This window comes from Rhinopithecus roxellana, chromosome 11, assembly GCF_007565055.1.
Source record: "Rhinopithecus roxellana isolate Shanxi Qingling chromosome 11, ASM756505v1, whole genome shotgun sequence".
Classification (NCBI taxonomy): domain Eukaryota; kingdom Metazoa; phylum Chordata; class Mammalia; order Primates; family Cercopithecidae; genus Rhinopithecus; species Rhinopithecus roxellana.
In genome coordinates, this window is record NC_044559.1 from 78,490,955 (window position 1) to 78,509,595 (window position 18,641).

Sequence of the window (18,641 nt, forward strand, 5' to 3'; positions counted from 1 at the left end):
TAATCTGTGACTGTAGAGGGCTTAATTAATGCTAATACACTCTTGATCATTTGGACTCAGGTGGGAATTCTATGAGATGGGGTATTTCACTGAACCACCAAGCAGGAAAACTGGGATTCTAATACAAAATCTTTTACTGGTGTATTGATAATGCTCTAACTCACTGAGTCGCCAATTGCTCATTCCTGACAAACAAAGCAAAATTAAATTAGTAGATCTCAGAGATCCTATCTGTCTTTAAATGATCTACATTCCTTTTATTCTATAAAAAGAAAGGTCAAGGTAGGAGCCTCAGCTCAAGAGAAGAAACGAGGGGCAGAGCAAGGACAACTCTCTCTCAAAGATAAAATTATTACTCTAAAGAGAGAAAGTAAACTAATTTTATCCAAATAAACTAACTTATACCTATGTGAGTGAGGCAGTAAATTACTGCTTCCCTTTGCCCTGGATAAAGTGTTCACCAGGACCTGGACTCACTCACCTTTTAAAGGTTATAAAACCAAACACGTCTGACCTACATTTTACTCAACTGGTGCTAGAATTATTAACTAAATTAACGTTTATTTTGAAAGTCACTGATTAGATTAACCCACAAGTGTTGAATTTTAGTAAATCTTGGTGCCCCAGTTTAACTGAATGTTTTGCTTAAAGGGAAGGCAACAAGATGCAGGAGTTATGGTTTACAGTCCCAGCTTGGTCACTTGCATTCTGTGTGCCCTTAGCTAAAGTACTGAATCTCCATAGTCTAACTTTCTCCTCTCTAAACTGAGAATAATTTTACAATGGGCAAAGATAATTGAGAGAATAAAAAGAGATGTGATGAATGTGAAAATTCTCTGTAAATTTGTCATAATGTCTGTAAACATAATCGATAAAACATTGTATAACTGGGTCTTAATATTTTCTTAATGAAAGAGCTGGAAATAACTGTACTAGTCAATTTAAAATAAAGGTAATCTTTTCAGAGCATGCCTTTGTACATACACTTTGTCATTAGTGATCTAGGAATGTTCATAAATCCAGTTGAATTCAGATCTTCATGACCATTGACTATCAGTTCCCATTCAGGTCTGCACATTGCAGTGGTTCTGTGCCCTGGGTCCATTCAGTGATTTCCCTGTGTTCCATCTTCTATTGAATCCACAACTGTTGTTCTGTATATAAGTTCCCTTCCTTGCTGTGTACGATTACATTCTATTATTTGTAACAATAATAGACCAAAAACAATAGAAGCAGCCGTGTCTGGAGGTGACTGGGAGGTGGAGAAGCCATAGATTGTCAAGCCCTCTGCCATAAATTATGTGAGGTTGGCCCTTTCCTTAATAGTGCTGAACAACTTTCACTTGTGAGGTGATGCAGAGGGCAGAACTCTAATTTTTATTTCTTCTTTTGAGCATCTCTGGTCCTCTTATCCTTATAAACAAATAATGGACTTCTATTTAATGTGAAGCCTGTTGCTTTCTGAACAGAGTCAAGATGGTGTATCTTCAGAGTAACTAATGTCTGGGGTTTGTTTTGTTTTTCTAAAATTGTTCTTGAACCAGCCCTGGTGCAAGTGGTAATGCACCCCAATGGGCATCAGAAGATCTCTGCTCAAACCCCGGTTTTACCAGTGATGAGCTGTGTGGCACTGACAGGTATCCTGTTCTCCCAGAGTTTCTTCCCCCATTTGAAAAATAAAAAATGATAATCTCTACATTTCAGTCTCTTTTAATGGTGAATATACATTTATATATATCTAACATAATATTTAATAATAATATAAATATGTATTTATGTTATGTAAGAATGTATTAATACTCCCTGCTAATTCAGTGTGTCTCTTTGACATGTAAACAATCACCTATTATTACAATAATGTAATAATAACAAATATTATTATGTAATAACATAAATACATATTTATGTATATCATTTATATCCAATTCAATATATATAAATATACATTTATTAGCTAATACTTTGATATATGTGCAGTCATTCAACATGTATGAGTTATATTCAGTATTTCATGTTTAGGCAGTTATATTTTAAGTGAACTATACTAAATATTTGAAAGGCTTTTGTTATCAAGGGTTAAGTCTCCTATTTTTTGATATAGCATTACAATGTATGTTTTTTATACACGACATATAGAATACACTGAGTTCCCTCAAAGTCATAAATTCCCAACTGGTCATTAATCTGAGAATATTGAATTTTGAGTATATTCGAACATAGAATCATTTACTTCAGTGTTTCTCCATCATCACAGCACATTGGAACAACCAGGAACTTTTAATTACCAATACCTGGACTCCAATCCAATATAATTAAACCAGAATCTCCTAGATGGGCATTGCAAAGAAGGAGTAGGACCAAAGAACACTTTATCTCTATCCATGGGCCAAAGTCCACACAGAAAAAAAGTATAAATTGGACCTAGGTGATCGCTTGCTTTACATGTCAAAGAGACACACACTGAATTAGCAGGGAGTGTTATAAAAGCCTTGGAGTGCAAGCTCTCAGCTGTATTAATAAGAAGAGAAGTCTTCAATGGATCCTTTTGTGGTCCTGGTGCTCTGTCTCTCCTTTGTGCTTCTCTTTTCACTGTGGAGACAGAGCTCTGGGAGAAGGAAACTCCCTCCTGGCCCCACTCCTCTTCCTATTATTGGAAATATGCTACAGATAGATGTTAAGGACATCTGCAAATCTTTCAGCAATGTAAGTATGCTTTATGTTCCTCCAGTCACTTGCAAAGGGTAAGTTATTTGACTGCTACTTTTAGACAAAATATATTCCTGGAAGCACTCTATTTTAATAGATCATTATAAAGTAAAATACTCCCTCTGAACTTCTTTGATGTTTCTTTTGTCTTTCTAAGTCTGTTATTGTCAGAAATAGTAGAGTGAGTTGATGCATTTTGTGAATACAGAATCATTGGGGTCATTGTATGATAGAATCATTTAATACAATGTCAAAAGTTTGAAGTGCTGTTTCCCTCTTTGTTTCAGAGTGTTTTGCTATGATATTTGACTGAAGGTGAAGGGAAGTATGTGTGATTAGAAATTTCATCCAATAAGTCCTCTACTGTAGTAGTCATGTGTTTTATTCAGAATCGTCATGAAAATCGAACTTCTCTGAAGATTCATTCCATGGCTGATATGACAGAAATATTTGTGGGTTCAGGACAAGCATACATGCATGAAAGAAAGAAATAATCAGTCAGGGCCCAATTGGCGGTTAACATAATTCTTCTGGATTCTGAACAAAGTCACTGTCTGTGGCCAAGGTTGCTGGAGAATGGAAGAAATTCTTTTTTCAGGAGTTGCTGAATGTCCTGATTCTAACTTTGTGGTACTTCATCTTTCCATATTGGTAATACCAGCAGTTACAAACTGGATTGGGCATTAGAATTGCCTAGGGTGACACTGAAAATACAGATTTCTAGGGTTCATCACAGGACTGCTGAATCAGAATCCTCATGGTAAGAGCTTTACAGGTGACCCTGAAGTCCTTAACCGGGTATTGGCCTCCAGGTGGACATGGCGGAGTGATAAATTGTTCAAGCATCAGTTTAAATTAGCAGAGGTTCAAGTTTGGAACTTCTATATATTACCTGTGGGGCTCTGAGAATGAGTTTGGAATTCTCTGGCTTCAGTTTCTTCATTTTTAAAACACGGCAAATGAATGTGCTCAATATGTTGAAGTGAGGATGAACTGTGATTGGTGTACCAATTGCCTGGGTCATTGCATGGCACATCCTAGGTCATCTATAAGTGGCAGCTATGACAATCACCATCACATTTATGTACAAAATTCAGAAATATTGAATCTATGTATGGCAAATATAAACATTAAAAAATACAATGAAAATATCAGTCTGAATCATACATAATATTTGGAGCAAATAGCGACTTATTTTGCTGCTATTTGCATTTCCTTTCCCAGTTCTCAAAAGTCTACGGTCCTGTGTTCACCGTGTATTTTGGCATGAATCCTGTAGTGGTGTTGCATGGATATGAGGCAGTGAAGGAAGCCCTGATTGATAATGCAGAGGAGTTTTCTGGAAGAGGTCTTTTGCCAATATCTGAAAGAACTACTAAAGGACTTGGTAGGTGTGCATATACCTGTGTCAGCTTTGGTAACTGGGGTGAGGAAGATGGAAAACAGAGCCCTAAAAAGCTTCTCAGCAGAGCTTAGCCTATCTGCCTGGCTGCCAAGTGTTGCAGCGCTTTCTTCCTTGGCTGTGAATTCTCCCAGTTTCTGCCCCCTTTTTTTGTTAGGAATCATTTTCAGCAATGGAAAGAGATGGAAGGAGACCCGTCGTTTCTCTCTCACAACCTTGCGGAATTTTGGGATGGGGAAGAGGAGCATTGAGGACCGTGTTCAAGAGGAAGCTCGCTGCCTTGTGGAGGAGTTGAGAAAAACCAAGGGTGGGTGACTCTACTCTGCATCACTGACCTTAACAGTTAGCTGTCTTCACTAATGACATCCTTGGAAACATTTCAGGGGTGGCCAGATCTTCATTGTGCATCCTGGTTGTCAGCCCTCAGGTGGTGGAGGGAGGTTTGAAGCACAGACAAGGGATATTTTGTGTACCTGTACTTTACCTGTATAAATGTGTTGGTTCATAGGGTATAGGAATCAAAGGTCATTTAATCCTTTTTTCTGCTCAATTTTGTTTCCTTGTTTTCAAATCAGAAATAATAAATAAGGGTCTTGAGTTCATTTTTTGAAAAGAGTTAAAGAAGAAGGTTTCTCCTATAGCATAAATCTGCATTACCTTCACCAGAACATTTCTCTAGAGAACACTAGGAAAGTGGACATGGTGAAAATGACCTCATCACACCTTATGGAACATGAACCAAGTGACATGTGCTTTCATTTAATTAGAGTTTTTTCATTTGTTCAGACTCATATGTCTGGGAATTCCTTCCAGGTCCATGCCTACAGCTCTGGCCAGCATGACACTATGTATGGTTTCACTTTCTTAGGTATATCTCAGTACAGTTTTCATCAGTTGTTATTTCTCAGGAAACACAGTACTATTTGAAAACTGTCAGGATTAATTATTTCTTGTTAATCACTACTTACTGTAACAATTCATATATTTTGAGTAAATATAATCTATAGTATAACTCAGCAAAATACACAAATACTAATTTATAAATAATTTAACTAGATTTTAACTATTATGAAAAACTCTTTATTTTATCTTCCTTAAATGTAATTTGGCTATGTTTTCTGTTTTGTCATCTTTTTCCCCCTGTATTGGATCTTAGCTTTGAAATTTGTGCCAATCATTTTTCTCCCACTGCCAATTTACTTACCTATGAAGTGCTTGTTATAATCAACGTGATTATCAGCTGGGATATAAAATTACCTTTTTAAATTCACTCTCCCAAATGCAGTAAAAAAAAAAAAAAACCTGGATATCAGATTGTACCTGAGAATCTCTCTCTCTCTCTCTCTCTCTCTCACACACACACACACACACACTCACCAAGGCTTCCTAAATTACCTTTCACCCCCTTGGCTACAACAACAGTTTTTCTGAAATTTAGAGCCCAGTAATGTTTAAAGGAGTCTGGCATAGAAGCTGCTAACTCAGCAGGTTTCCTGTTGTTCAATGTTCCAACTTTATTCAGAACCCTTTCATTTCATGTCACTCTTATTTAGGACCTATCGATGTGAATTTGGGCACCCTTTCCATTTATGTTCACTAGTCACTTGGTTACAGCAATTTCATTTTAGAGATTCCTGCACCAAAAAAAAAAAAGCCTTTTTAATAATTTCTTTACCTGTAAAATGACAGATTTGGCCTAACTTACGGTCAAATTTAAAACTTTATTAAAACATACTTATCTTGATGACTATACTGAATAATATCCCAGAATCCACAAGAGTAGTTTTGCCCAAATGAATTAAATTTGGAAGATGATTGAAAATGATAAACATTATTTCCAAAGAAAGGACATTCATTTTTTACAAATTGAAAAAGTAAAAAGATTCCATTTATCAATTTATGTTTTGGTTAGCTTTACTGGGATTTAGATTTGAAATAAAAAGTTAACATTTTACTTATTTATATAAACAAATCTGTTATACTTAATGCTCATTTATATTAGTTTTTCTTCTATGCCATATGGATGTACCTGCTTTTCACATTTGTTCCCTCAGACACATGCATTCACCCACAATCTCCCTAACTTTAATTCCTGTTGGTTCAGCACATTATACTTGCAGCTATTCACTGTATGTAAGACATTTCTAGGTCCCCAAATTTTCTCTTCCTATCTGTGTGTTTTATTGTCCAGAGGCTTTGCAGACAGTCACGATTCTGCTCTAAAAACTTGAATTATTAAGATTTAAAAAAAGTCTTCTTTTTCCTTCCAAAATAAAAGATAACTTGGGTTAAAAGAGTTTTTTTTTTTTTTTTTTTTTTTTTTTTTTTTTTTTTTTTTTTTGAGACGGAGTCTCGCTCTGTCGCCCAAACTGGAGTGCAGTGGCCGGATCTCCGCTCACTGCAAGCTCCGCCCTTCAGGTTCACGCCATTCTCCTGCCTCAGCCTCCCAAGTAGCTGAGGTGCCCGCCACCTCGTCCAGCTAGTTTTTTGTAATTTTTAGTAGAGACGGAGTTTCACCAGGTTAGCCACGGTGGTCTCGATCTCCTGACCTTGTGATCCGCCCGTCTCGGCCTCCCAAAGTGCTGGGATTACAGGCTTGAGCCACCGCGCCCGGCCAAAAGAGTTTAAATAAAGGCAGTGGATGTGAATTACCACATCTGAAATGGCATTGCTTAGCTAGACTGTAATGCTCAACTCATATTTAAGGTAAAAGTAATGTGTTTATTTCATGCATGCTGATTTTTTTTGGACACATGGGGAATTTGTAAGATATTGTTTAAAATTTCTAAATTTCCTTTATGTCTTAACAAATGCAGATCTTTTAAATGTTTATTTTTAAATAATATTTTAAAACATTTTTAAATCTTTAGCCTCACCCTGTGATCCCACTTTCATCCTGGGCTGTGCTCCCTGCAATGTGATCTGCTCCATTGTTTTCCAGAAACGATTTGATTATAAAGATGAGAATTTTCTCACCCTGATGAAAAGATTCACTGTAAACTTCAGGATTCTGACCTCCCCATGGATCCAGGTAAGGCCAAGATTTTATCTTCCTGGGAAACTATTTATACTATTTTTTCTGGTAAGTCCAAAGTTCTATATGAAGGGCATGTTTGAACACCACAGTCCTGCTCAGAAATTTATGAAGTGAATATCTGGGAAAGATGACCAAGCCTTTTATTTTACACACAAAAAGTGAATGCCCATATACAGGGGTGGCTTTCAAGCCCAATGGCTTCCTGACCAGTGGTTTATCCACTAAATCCCAAAGCCTGTCAATAAAGTGCTTTGGTGACAGCCCAAAAACATGTCCATATCACTCCATGGACATCTGGGCCCTATCTGAAGGCTTCCATTACTGAGCAGGCTTATCCTCCAATCCGTGTTTACTGACCTCTTCATCACATTACTTGGCAGAAATATTCTAATTTAGGGAAAGACTATCTCCATCAAGGAGGGAGAATATTTGTGTCCATAGAAGGTGTCAGGAAACACTGAGTAGGGCAGCTGTGTTTGATGTTGTAGCTGAGATCCTGGCTGATGAGGCAGCTAGGTTAGGAATGACAAAAATGTTTGGTTTCATGGTGCATGAACCATAAACAAACATCCAAATTTTATCCTGTGCTGAGTTGGCATGCCCTACACTCTGCCTAAATAATAATTGTGTGATCTTAGAGAAATCACTTAACTGCTCAGGTGTACAGCTGGGTTTTAAGGTATCTTCAAGCTGCTCGCACTTCTAAAATACTGATTCCATTTTTGAAGCTACTTGACAGAAATAAAAACAGTGGGTTCTAGCTTTGTGCTCTCTATCAGGTTGCCCAAACCCCCTTAACCTCTAGAGTCATCAACTAAATATAAATCATAGTAATTCATGCCATCTTATATTTCAAGGTTGTAGGGAAGACTTGGTTTAAAAATGAGAAAATTGATATTAAAATGTTTTTATACAATAAAATGGTGTATGAGTGAAGAAAATAATTATCATCTTTGATTTCCTGTTCAAAATTTTCTCCCTCCAATCTTTAGGTACAGAAAATTGCTATACATGCACAATAAAAATTTCCCCATCAAAATGAACATAATATTTTATTCATATTTATAGCTATAATTTCAATCGGGGCTTGGTGTAAGACACATATGTCTTATGACATGTTTATATTTAATATTCTTTTATCTTTTAGGTCTGCAATAATTTCCCTCTACTCATTGATTGTTTCCCAGGAATTCACAACAAATTGCTTAAAAATGTTGCTCTTACAAAAAGTTACATTAGGGAGAAAGTAAAAGAACACCAAGCATCACTGGACATTAACAATCCTCGGGACTTTATCGATTGCTTCCTGATCAAAATGGAGCAGGTAAGATACTAGCAACAGATCAGTATTTTGATTTCTTGTCCATTTTGTGATTCATCGAATCCTTCTGTAATTTACTAAGGATGTTTAAATGATCAGGCCAGTAATGCTTGACAAGCACCTTAATTACTTATTGTATATATGGGCCTCTACTAAACATCATGGAAAATACAAAATTGTCCAATAGCTAGAATGCATAGACTCTCTTCTTGAAATAAAAATAATCTACTTGAGTAGAATAATATAGATACTGCAGTCAAATGGAAACAATTACAAATAAGTAGAAAATATAAAATATCCTACAGTAAACTGAAGATGGATATCAATATTGCACACAGATTATGTGACAATGGAAAAGAATGGCTTATCATAAATGGGCTTCCTGCATGCCCTGCATATTGAAATAGCCCTTAAAATATTTGCAGTGTGGAACAGAAGAAAGGTTTCAGATGGACTGAGTAGATTGTGGAGAGGTGTGTGATGGGAAAGAGTTGGTGGATGGAAGAGAGAAGGTTTAATTTGGTGTAACCTGAAATGAATTTGCACAAAGGAGTTGGAGGTTGATGTTTATCAGGTAACCTGTGAGCGTGAATCCTGTTTTCATTGCACTATTTATTGAAAAAGCATATTTTTTTCCTATTGAATTGTCTTGACGACCTCATTATAAACCAGGTAAGTATAAATGTGAGGATTTGTGGGCTCTCAATTCTACTCCATTGATCTGTCTGTCCCTATGACAGTAGTACCTCATTTTGAAGTCTTAATTACTGTAACTTTGTATCAAATTTTCAAATCAAAAAGTGTGAGTCCTCAAAGCTTTTTTCAAGACTATCTGGGCTTTTTTGGGTTCATTCAGTCTCAACATAAATTTAAGAATAAACTTGTCAATTTCTGCAAACAAGCCCATAGGGATTTTAACAGATTGCACTAAATCTATAGATTAATTCAAAAAATTATGACATTTTAAATATTGAGATAAAATTCATGTACCATTATCACCCAATTTAAAGTGTACACTTCAATGGTATTAGTTTAATTACAGTATTGTGCAACTGAGGTAAGAGGCAGAAATCAACTCCAGAAGTGGGACTTGGACACGGGACCAGATTGATGGCTAGCTAAAACAGGGCCAGGACGAAAGCAGCTTTCAATCAGTCCACCCACCAGTGTGCCCTGTCAATTTACTATTCCCATGGCAACACCCAGGAGTTACCTCCCCTTTCCATGGCACCCAATGACCCAAAAGATAGGACCCCTTCCCTTCACAAACTGTCCATTAATATGCATGCAATTAAAAGTGGGTGTAAACATGACTGCAAAACTGCCCTGAGTTCCTACTCTCTGCCTATACCATAGCCCTGCTCTGCAGGAGCCCTCACAGAGCTATACCACTGCCTGTTCAACAAAGCTGTTTTCTTCTACCTCTGAGCTACCTTTGAATTCTTTTCTGGGCAAAGCCAAGAACCCTCCCCGATTAAGCTCCACATTGGGACTCGCCTGCCCTACATCACAACTACTGTCTCTCTCTACTTTCAAAACTTTTTTTATCACTCCACAGAAACATACTCTATCATTAAATAGTTACACCTCATTCCCCACTCCATCATGTAGTAAACATTTATCAACTATCTTTATGGATTTTCCTATAATGAATATAGCATTTAAAAGGACCCATGGCATACGTGACGGTTTTCCTTGCTTCTTTCACTTAGCATAATGATATGGAGGGTCAAATAAGTTTTAGCATGTGATAGTACTTTGTTGTTTTTTGTGGTTGAATAATATTCCATTTTCATGTATACATACAACAATTTGCTTGTCATTCATCTGTTGATGGTCATTTGTGTTATATAAATGATCTTTTGGCTCTTATAAATAATGTTGCTGTTAACATTTGTACACAAGTTTCTTCATGAACATATTTTCATTTTTCCAGGGTATAGTCCTAGGAGTGTTATTTCTGGGTCATATGGTGATTTTATATTTAACTTTTGGAGAAAAAACTAAACATTTCTACAGTAAATGCACCATTTTAAAATCCCACTATCAATGTTTGAGGGTTCCCCTTTTCCATATTATAGCTAATATTTGTAATTTTCTATTTTTTGTGTCAGCTCAAAGTGATATTTCATTGTGGTTTTGACTTGACCAATGATATTAATCAGCTTTTTACCATTTTTACAACATCTTTGGAGAAATGTTATTCAAGGCCCTTGCTCTTTTTTTTTTTTTTTTTGGAGACAGGGCCTCTCTGTGTTGCTCAGGTTGGAGTACAGTGCTGTCATCTTGGCTCACTGCAACCTCTGATTCTTGGGCTCAAGTGATACTCCTACCTCAGCCTCCCAAGTAGCTAGGAGCACAGGCACAAACCCCAACACCCAGTTAATTTTTGTATGTTTTTGTACAAACATGGTTTCACCATGTTTCCAAGGCTGGTCTCAAACTCCTGAACTCAAGCAGTACACCCACCTCAGCCCTCCCAAAGCACTGGGATTGCAGGTGTGAGTCACCACACCTGGCCCTTTGCTCATTTCTATATTGGGTTGCTTGTCATTTGTTGTTCAACTGTAAGTAATTGATTATGGATTCTGGGCATTAAATGCTTACTAAATATGTATGAAATACAAATATTTTCTCCCATTGTATAGGTTGTCATTTCACATTCTTAATTTTGTCCTTTGATGAACAAACATTTTAAATTTGGTGAAGCCCAGTTTATCTCTCTTATTTTAGTTGCTTTGATATCATATCTATGCATCCACTTCTAATTCTGAAGGCATTAAGATTTAACCTGATGTTTTATTCTAAGAATTTTATAGTTTTAGTTCACATTTTAGTTTTTTGTTCACTTTCAGTTATATTTTGCATAAGAGTGAGATAAGGGTTCAACTTCATTCTTTTGTATGTGGTTACCCAGTTGTCCCAGCACTAATTGTTGAAGAAACTCTTCCTTTATTTATGTATTTTTTTGAAACTCTTCCTTTAGATTGAATGATCTTGGCACATTTGTTGAAAATGAACTGGGCATAGATTATTAGCTTTACGTTTGGATTTCAATTTATTCCACTGGTCTTTATTTCTTTCCTTTTGCCAGTACCATGCTGTTTTGACTACTATAGTTTTGTTTTGAAGTTTGGAAATTTGGAAATTGAGTCTTCTCCCTGTAGTTGCATATAAATTCAGGATTGACTTTTCCATTTTTGCACAAATAAAAATTTTAAAAAGGACATTGGAATTGTGACTGATTACATTCAATCTTTAGATTACTTTTGGAAGCATTGCCATCTTAACAATTTTAAGTCTTTCAATCCTTTAACATGACATGGTTTGCCGTTTATTTAGGTACTCCTTATTTTTCTAAGCAACATTTGGTAGTTTTCCGTCTTTTATCTTCTTGATTATAGATTCTCAGGGCTTTTGGCCCTTTTGATGCTATTGCGAATGTAATTATTTCCTTGATTTTATTTTCATATCGCTCATTGCTGATATAAACAGACACAACTGATATCTGGACCAATCTTGCACTCTAAAATTAAGCTGAAAACATTTGTCAGCGCTCGTTGTGTTTTGTCGGTTGTATGAACTTTTCTTTATATAGAATTGTGTTATTTTAAAATAGAAACAGTTTTACATCTTCCTTTGTTACCTAAATGCCTTTTATTTCTCTTTCCTGTCTAATTGTTTTGGCTAGGACATTAAGCGCTATGCTGAATAGCAGTGGCAAAATTGGATATACTTGGATCTTTTCCCCTTGATTTTGGGGCATAAGTTTTTAGATTTTCACAATTGGACATAAAATACCTTTGGAATTTTTATAAATACATTTTATTATAAGGAATTTCCCTTCTATTCATATTTTTGAGTGATTTTATCAGGAAGAGTATTGAATTTTGTCTTATGCTTTCTCAGCTTCTACTGAGATGGTCATTTTGTTAGATTTTTCCTTTCTTTCTAATAAGGTGTTGTATTACATTGATTGATTTTCTTATTGAAGCACTCTTGCACTCCTCATATAGATCCCATTTAGTTATGACATATAATCCTTAGTTTTTTAAATTATATTTTAAGTTCTAGGGTACATGTGCACAATGTGCAGGTTTGTTGCATATGTATACATGTGCCATGTTGGTGTGCTGCACCCATTTACTTGTCATTTATACTAGGTATATCTCCTAATGCTATCCTTCCCTCCTTCCCCTCCCCCCTCCCCACAATAGGACCTGGTATGTGATGTTCCCCTTCCTGTGTCTAAGTGATCTCATCGTTCAGTTCCCACCTATGAGTGAGAATATGTGGTGTTTGGTTTTCTGTTCTTGTGATAGTTTGCTGAGAATGATGGTTTCCAGCTGAATCCATGTCCCTACAAAGGACACGAACTCATCCTTTTTTATGGCTGCATAGTATTCCATGGTGTATATGTGCCACATTTTCTTAATCCAGTCTGTCACTGATGGACATTTGGGTTGATTCCAAGTCTTTGCTATTGTGAATAGTGCCGCAATAAACATACGTGTGCATGTGTCTTTATAGCAGCATGATTTATAATCCTTCAGGTATATATGCAGTAATGGGATGGCTGGGTCAAATGGTATTTTTGGTTCTAGATCCTTGAGGAATCGCCACACTGTTTTCCACAATGGTCGAACTAGTTTACAGTCCCATCAACAGTGTAAAAGTGTTCCTATTTCTCCAGATCCTCTCCAGCACATGTTGTTTCCTGACTTTTTAATGATCTCCATTCTAACTGGTGTGAGATGGTATCTCATTGTGGTTTTGATTTGCATTTCTCTGATGGCGAGTGACGATCATTTTTTCATGTGTCTGTTGGCTGTATGAATGTATGCATAATCCTTAATTTAAAAAAATTCATAATATACAACTTGTCATATTATTTCTCTTTCTTGTCTAATTGTTTTGGCTAGGACCTTAAGAATGATGCCAAATAGCAGTAGTAAAAGTAGATATACTTGGGTTTTTTACCCCCTGATTTTAAGGCATAAGCTTTTAGATTTTCACAATTTGATATAAAATATCTTTGGAATTTTTATAAATACATTTTATTATTATAAGGAATTTTCCCTTCTATTCATATTTTTCAGTGACTTTTTAAGTTATATTTTAGGTTCTGGGATACATGTGCAACATGTGCAGCTTTGTTACACAGGTATACATGTGCTACGGTGGTTTGCTGCACCCGTCAACCTGTCATCTAGGTTTTAAGCCCCACATGAATCAGGTATTTGTCTCAATGCTCTTCCTCCCCTTGCTCTCCACCCCCTGACAGGCTCTGGTGTGTGATGTTTCCCTCCCTGTGTCCATGTGTTCTCATTGTTCAACTCTCGCTTTTGAGTAAGAATATGCAATGTTTGGTTTTCTGTTTCTGTGTTAGTTTGCTGAGAATGATGGTTTCCAGCATCATTCTTTATTCTTTATGGTTGCATAGTATTCCATGATGTATATATGCCATATTTTCTTTATCCAGTCTATCATTGATGGACATTTGGATTGGTTCCAAGTCTTTGCTATTGTAAATAGTGCTGCAGTAAACATACATGTACATGTGTCTTTATAGTAGAATGATTTATAATCCTTTGAGGATATACCCAGTAATGGGATTGCTGGCTCAAATGGTATTTCTGGTTTTAGATCCTTGAGGAATCGCCACACTGTCTTCCACAATGATTGAACTAATTTACACTCCCACCAACAGTGTAAAAGCGTTTCTATTTCTCTGCATCCTCGCCAGCATCTGTTGTTTCCTGACTTTTTAATGATCACCATTCTAACTGGTGTGAGATGGTATCTCATTGTTAATATTATGTGTGGATATTGTAAATAGGATTACTTTTTTAAATTATTTTTTAAATTATTCACTGAAGGAATATAGAAATACTACCAATTTTTGTATGTTATTTTGTGTCTTCCAACTTTACTGAATTTGTTTATTATTTCTCGTAGTTTTTAGTGGAGTCTTTAGGTTTTTTAAAATATAAGATTATATTATGTGCAAATGAGGATAATTTGACTTCTTCCATTCTAATTGGGATCTCCTTCATATCTTTCTCAGATTGCTCTAGCTAGGTATTCTAGTACAATGTTGAACAACAGTGGTAAAAGTAAGCATCCTTGTTGTTTTCCAGACCTTAGAGGAAAGGCTTTCAGTTTTTTCCTCATTTAGTATGTTACTAGCTGTGGGTCTTTTGTAGATGGCTTTTATTATGGTGAAGTATGTTCCTTCTATACCTTGTTTTTTTAGGGCTTTTACCATGAAGAGATGTTGAGTTTTATCAAATAATTTTTCAGTATCGATTGAAATCACCACATGCTTTTGTTCTTTATTCTGTTGATAGGATGTACCACATCTATTAATTGGCGTATGTTAAAGCACCCTTGCATACAGTGATAAATCCCACCTGGTTGTTATGAATGAGTTCTTTAATGTATTCTTTAGTTTGGTTTGCAGCTATTTTCTTGAGGATTTTTGCATCAATATTCCTCAGAGACATTGGCCTATACCTATTTTTTTTTTTTTAACATGTCTTTGGTTTTGTTATCAGAGTAATACTGGCCTTATAGAATTAGTTTGGAAGTATTCCCTCCTTCACTATTTTGTGGAATAGTTTGAGTGGGATTGGTATTAGTTCTTCTTTAAATGTTTGCTAGAATTCATCATTGAAGTCATTGAGTCTTGAGCTTTTCTCTACTAGGATGCTTTCTCTTGAGTTCACTCTGATTACTTGTTATAATTTTGTTCAGGTTTTGGATTTCTTCATGGTTCAATTTCAGTAGGTTGTATGTATCTAGGAATTTGTTCATTATTTCTAAGTTTTCCAATTTATTGGTATATAGTTGCTCATGGTAGCCACGAATGATCCTTTGAATACCTGTGATATCAGTTGTAATGTCTTCTTTTTCATCACTGACGTATTTGGATCATGTCACATTATTCCTCAGTCTGGCTAAAGGTTTGTCAGCTTTCTTTAATGCTTCTAAAGAACAACTTTTTGCTTTATTAATATTTTGTATTGTTTTCTTTATTTCAATTTCATTTATTTCTGCTCTGAGCTTTATTATTTCTTTTCTTCTACTAATTGTGGGTTTGGTTTGCTCCAGCTTTCGTAGTTTCTTAAGGTATATTGTTAGGTTGTTTAGTTGATGTTTTTCTTCTATTTTGGTAGTTGACACTTTACAGTTATTAACTTTATTCTTAGTATTACTTTTGCTGAATCCCGTAGGTTTTGGTATGCTGTGTTTTCTCGTCATTTGTTTCAAGAAATTTTTCAATTTTCTTCTTAATTTCTTCATTCTCCCATTGTTCATTCAGGAGCATATTGTTTAATTTTCATGTATTTGAACTTACACAAAATTGATTCAAGATGGATTAAAGACTTAAATGTAAGGTTCAAAACTATAAAATCCCTAGCAGAAAATCTAGGCAATACAATTCAGGACGTCCTTGGGAGTTTTATTACTAAATCCCTGGAAGTAGTCTTCATTGGGTTTAATCTGCTTGGTGTTCTATCAGCTTCTTGTACTTAGATAGTGATACCCTTCCCTAGTTTTGGAAAGTTCTTTGTTATTTCCCCTTAAATACATTTTCTTCTCCTTTCTCTTTCTCTACCTCCTCATTAAGGCCAATAACTCTTAGATTTGCATTTTGAGGCTATTTTCTAGATCCTGTAGGTGTGCTTCATTGTTTTTTATTCTTTTTTTTTTTTTTTTTTTTTTGTCTCTTCTAGCTGTATTTTCAAATAGCTTCTGTTAAAGCTCACTAATTCTTTCTTCTGCTGGATCACTTCTACTATTCTATGATTCTACTAAAGACTAATACATTCTTTAGTATGCCAGTTGCATGTTTCAGCTCCACAATCTCTGCTTGACTTGTAAATTATTTCAGTCTCTTTGTTACGTTTATCTGATAGAATTGTGAATTTCTTCTCTGTGTTATTTTGAACATCTTTAGGTTTCCTCAAAACAACTATCTTATATTATCTGGCTGAAAGATCACATATCTCTGTTTCTCCAGGATTGGTCCCTGGTGCCTTACTTAGTGAATGTGGTGAGGTCATGTTTTCCTGAGTTTTCTTTATACTTGTAGATGTTCATCTGGGGCTGGGCATTCTAGAGTTAGGTATTTTTGTCATCTTTGTAGTCTGGGATTTTTTTTTGTACCCATCCTTCTTGGTAGGCTTTCCCGATATTAAAAAGGACTTAACCTATTTTCAATTTGCCGCTAGAATACTGCACTGGCAGTGAACTGCACTTTTTTTAATAAATGGGAAATGAGTTAAGTGTTGTGATCTAAGCTGTATCTGCTTTAGGGGCACTCCAAGCCCAATAATGCCGTGGTTCTTGAAGACTTGTAGAGATACTGCCCTGATGGTCTTGGATAGGATCCAAGAGAATCCTCTGGATTACCAGACAGAAACTCTTGTTCTCTTCCCTTAGTTTCTCCCAAATAAACAAAGTCTCTCTCTCTGTTCTGAGCCAACTGAAACTGGGGATAGAATGACACAAGCACTCATGTATCTACCACCACTGTGACTGCACTGGGTCAGACTTAATACCAGCAGAGCACTGGGCCTTGCCCAAAGCCTGCTGTAACCACTCCCTGGCTACTGCCTATGTTTCCAAGCATCTGGGGCTCTACAATCAGCTGGTGGTGAATCCAGCCAGGCCTGTGTCCCTCCCTTCAGTGCAGCAAATTCCCCCAGTACCCAGGCATGTCCAGAAGTACCACCTAGAAGCCAGGGACAAGAGTCAAAAACCTAAGAAATCTATTTGTTGTTCTGTTTTACTGCAGCTAAGCTGGCACTTAAACCACAAAATGCAGTCCTTCTCACTCTTCCCTTTCCTTTCCAAGGGCAGTGGAGTCTCACCTCTTGAGCAGTGCTATCAAAGGCCCATTCAGAATACTAGACCCTGCACAAGAGCCAAGTCCTGGTTTTGGAGACTCCAGGAGTGCACTTGGTGCTCTACTCACCTGTGATCAAGCTGGTACCTAGTTGCAATTCAAAGTCGCCTTTATATTTTACTCTGATATCTCAAGTAAGAGGAGTCTTTCCTGATAGCCAGCTAGCTGGAAATGTGTTGAGTCTTACCTAAGCCAGCAAGTCTCAGAGTCTTACCCAAAGCCCTCAACGTAGTACCTGGGTATTGCTTCTAGCTATTCAAGCCCCCACTCCTCAAGCAGAAGAAAGGAGTTTCTTTTGGAAGTGAAACTGTGCAGCTTGGGATTAGGAGAGGGGGGATGCCAGCACCCCCTTACCCATCTTCAGCTAGTGTTTCAGTAAGTTGCACCTCCCACCCCCGGTCTACTGTCTCTGGGCCCAGTTCAGAACTAGGACTCACATAAAAGTTACAATCCTTGTAGCCAAGTCTGTCTTTCAAGTTTATTTACAGTCCCAGAGCCCTATAGTCCACAGTGATGAGGCTTGTAGAAACTTGGTTCCAACCACTGGTATCAGAGATTCACCTCAGGCCAGGGCTGGTTTAAATGCTCCCTCTGTGAGTGGGCATCAGCTGAATTTGGGCCTGTTTTCCCTTCTGCCATAACAGAACAGCATTAATTTTATGCTCTATAATTACTGTGTTCTCCCTCCTTCAGTACTCAGAAACACTCTCTGAACCATGCCACTGCTGCCATGGGAAGAGAGGATGTCAGTAATTCAATACTATTTTTTCTATCTCTTCAGTTCCTCTTTCAGTGATATACATTTAAATCTAGGTACTGTGCATGCTCATCTGATTTTGGTTCTTATGAAGGTACACTTTGTGTAGATAGCTGTTAAGTTGATGTCCTTGCATGGGGAATAATCAGTGAAGCATTCTATTCTGTCATCTTGCTCCACTCTCTCATTTGTATATCTTCCTTTGAGAAATTTCTGTTCATGTTGTTTGCCCACTTTTTAATGGGATTATTTGGATTTTTTTTCTTGCTGTTTGAGTTTCTTATAGATTCTGGAAAATAGTCCTTTGTTGAAAGTATATTTTGCAAATATTTTCTCCCATTCTGTAGGTTGTTTGTTTACTCTGCTTGTCATTTCTTTTACTGTGCAGAAGCTCTTTAGTTTAATTAGGTCCCATTGTCAATTATTTTTGTTGAAATTGCTTTTAAACACTGAGTCATAAATCCTTAGGCTACACCAATGCTCAGAAGAGGTTTTTCTAGGTTT

General features: G+C 36.5%; 1 protein-coding gene across 1 annotated transcript in view; it reads left to right on the forward strand.

Annotated features, from left to right (window-relative positions):
• The first annotated feature begins 2,439 nt into the window (after nucleotides 1-2,439).
• LOC104665592 (cytochrome P450 2C20) overlaps nucleotides 2,440-18,641 on the forward strand; it is a 30,266-nt gene continuing 14,064 nt past the window's right edge. The window contains exons 1-5 of the mRNA XM_030940958.1: nucleotides 2,440-2,703; nucleotides 3,931-4,093; nucleotides 4,266-4,415; nucleotides 6,979-7,139; nucleotides 8,293-8,469. Coding sequence (XP_030796818.1) covers nucleotides 2,536-2,703; nucleotides 3,931-4,093; nucleotides 4,266-4,415; nucleotides 6,979-7,139; nucleotides 8,293-8,469 — 819 coding nt within the window. The 5' untranslated portion in view covers nucleotides 2,440-2,535. The remainder of the gene's footprint in view (nucleotides 2,704-3,930; nucleotides 4,094-4,265; nucleotides 4,416-6,978; nucleotides 7,140-8,292; nucleotides 8,470-18,641) is intronic.